Source organism: Trachymyrmex cornetzi, unplaced genomic scaffold (assembly GCF_001594075.2).
Source record: "Trachymyrmex cornetzi isolate Tcor2-1 unplaced genomic scaffold, Tcor1.1 scaffold125, whole genome shotgun sequence".
Classification (NCBI taxonomy): domain Eukaryota; kingdom Metazoa; phylum Arthropoda; class Insecta; order Hymenoptera; family Formicidae; genus Trachymyrmex; species Trachymyrmex cornetzi.
The window spans coordinates 440,441-443,043 of record NW_017295817.1 but is presented as its reverse complement, the minus strand read 5'-3'; the positions used below and the strand labels follow the sequence as shown (position 1 = coordinate 443,043).

The window sequence follows — 2,603 nt, the reverse complement described above, 5'->3', positions numbered from 1 at the left end:
AATTGCTGAAAATAACAAATTAAAATCATATTATATATGTGTGTGTGTGTGTGTGTGTGTGTGTGTGTGTGTGTGTGTGTGTGTGTGTGTGTGTGTATGTATACACTTATTATATAATATATATAATAGATATTATATTAATTCATCATAGAAAATTAAAATTAAAAGAATAAAATGTACAAAAAGACTGAAAATTAAAAATTTATATTTTAATATACCATATTCATATTGGGGCTTTTCAATTGGTGACATAAATTGACATAAGCATAATTCTATCTTTCTTGACATTCAGTGAGTAACAAAGATAGAACTACACTTGTGTCGATTTGGGTCATCAAATGGAAAACACCCATTATCTTGCTACAATTTTAGCTCAAAAGTCATCTAAAAAATTTATAAAATAGAATACAGTAAAAATCTTACTTAAACTTAGGTCTCTCTTTCCATCAACGTTGCATCTGCTCCATTGAGCCAATGTATGAATTGCTATAAAATTCGCTCCATATTCGCAATTAGGGTTAGTTAAAACTCCTCTAAGCTTAGGTATAAGATCAGGAGAACGACCAGAATATGGTCCAAGAAACACTCTTTTCTGATCATAATCGTTAGCATGTAAATTATCCCAAATAACAGGCGGTCTTCTGAGTACTTCTGTGATTTCTTCAATGGACTCCACTGTTAAAAGTCTCGATATGACTTTAGGTCCAGTCCACATTATATCAATTTCCTGAGCTAATTTACTTCCAAGAGTGTTGAGATATTCCGAAGACGCGACATTTGGCATCGCACGTGTTGCACAATACTGCGTAGGGCACAAAAGAAAACGAGGTTGGCCAAGATGTTGAAAAATATCATTTGTGACTGAAACCTGTAAGAATAATAACAATATAAAAATGCATTATGCAGGATAAGGCATTATATATCTTCATATAAGAGAACTCATAATCAACAAGTTCTACATTTGATTCCCATTTTACATGTTTCAATTTATAAAAGATTGCTTGGAGATTCAAAGATTGTAAATAAAAAAATCATAACCTGTTTCGAAAACAATTAAATTAACATACACGTAGAAATATTAATAAATATGTCAAATTAAACATTAGAACTGCTATTAGAACTTATTTTCTATATGCATATTGTACGTTGTACTGCATACATACTTGAGCATGTGCAAATGATTGAAATATTTCTTTATCAGCTTCACTCATTTCTGGCTCTATATCATCGAATAACAATGCAAATGCTGTACAACCAAACTGACTGACTTGCTCCAGTTTTCTTTTCAAAGCAGTGACTTCCTTTGAACTGGAATATGTAATATCTAATCCCGGGGATAATGCATAATAAAAAGTTATTCCATATTCCCTAGCAGCTGTGATTAGACCAGTCAGATGTTCAGCTTCTTCTACCGTGTACAAATCCCTCCAATAAGCACGATGTTTATAATCATCTTTTGGCGCATACAGGTAAGAGTCCATTCCCCACTTTTTCAATCTAGTAATATGCATAATTTACAGTCAATAATCAACTAATATAACATGATGTAACAATGCTATATTAATATGTTTATAGTAATAAAAAAAACTAATATATATTCAGAAATCAAAAGAAACATGATGTTCCTTGCAACAAAATTCATAAAAAAAAACAAAAGACTGACAAATGTCTCAGCCTTACAAATTCCTCTTTGACAGAAATGCATTTAGGATGAGAGCTTACTTTTGAAAAAGATCCTTTCGCTGCTCGGTGGTCCATGGTCGTCCATAGAAACCTGCAAAGGAAGAAACGCGTTAAACGCCTGGGGGCAAAAAAAAGCAAGTATCATACCATAAGAAGTTTGGGCTACATTCCCCAATAAGTATGGGATCCGGCATACGCGATCTGTCCACATACCTTCCACAACGCCGCAGATGAAGTTGCCGTTTTTCGTGTTGAGATTCGCGGCTCCGTTCGTCTCCGTCATCGCGGATCGCGCGAGACAAGCACGTCCGCTCTCGAGAATCCAGGCGACAGCTGGAGGCAACGGGACAGCCCGCGGTGTGTTACGAATACCCCTTGAAAAGAGGAGGGGACGGGAAGAGAAAGAGGAACCTGTGGGATGATCGCGATGAGCCCAACGCGACACACGACGTGGACTCGACGTGATTACACGACGATTGTGGGGTAACACACGTCGCTACGTATACGTGCGACGCGATGGCATAACTCGCGTCGTCTCTGAGATTCCCGAGAATCCCGAGGGAAAATATTCAGGAATGAGGATCAGTGAATCTGACAAACTGCACCCGATACGCGCCGATCGATACCGCCGAACGATCTGTCGATCCATCGAGGCCACGAACGGCGCGAATACGACGGACACAGAAGAAACAGGCGATACTCCTTGCACGCCGCGACGGCGGTATCTGATACTTCTGACAATCGTGAGGAGAATCTTCCCGTCAGAGATGATAAAGTTTCCCGTCGTCCTATTCAGGGTGCGTTCAGTTTTACGCATGATGCGCATGATGTATCATATTATCCTTCTTTAATATACGGTCAACAACAAGAATGATACATCATGCGCATTGCACTGAGAAAAAAATTGTTCTTTTGATTAA

At 37.9% G+C, this 2,603-nt stretch overlaps 1 protein-coding gene across 3 annotated transcripts in view; it reads right to left on the bottom strand.

Moving 5' to 3' along the window:
• The window catches only part of Oga (O-GlcNAcase), an 8,957-nt gene extending 6,589 nt beyond the window's left edge, over positions 1-2,368 (bottom strand). For all 3 annotated transcript variants that reach the window (XM_018521912.1, XM_018521914.1, XM_018521913.1), the window contains exons 1-4: positions 1,897-2,368; positions 1,723-1,774; positions 1,164-1,497; positions 424-868 (exon numbers count right to left, since the gene is read on the bottom strand). In XM_018521912.1, the coding sequence (XP_018377414.1) occupies positions 424-868; positions 1,164-1,497; positions 1,723-1,774; positions 1,897-1,966 (901 nt within the window). In that variant the 5' untranslated portion in view covers positions 1,967-2,368. The remainder of the gene's footprint in view (positions 1-423; positions 869-1,163; positions 1,498-1,722; positions 1,775-1,896) is intronic.
• Between the last annotated feature and the right edge of the window lie 235 nt (positions 2,369-2,603).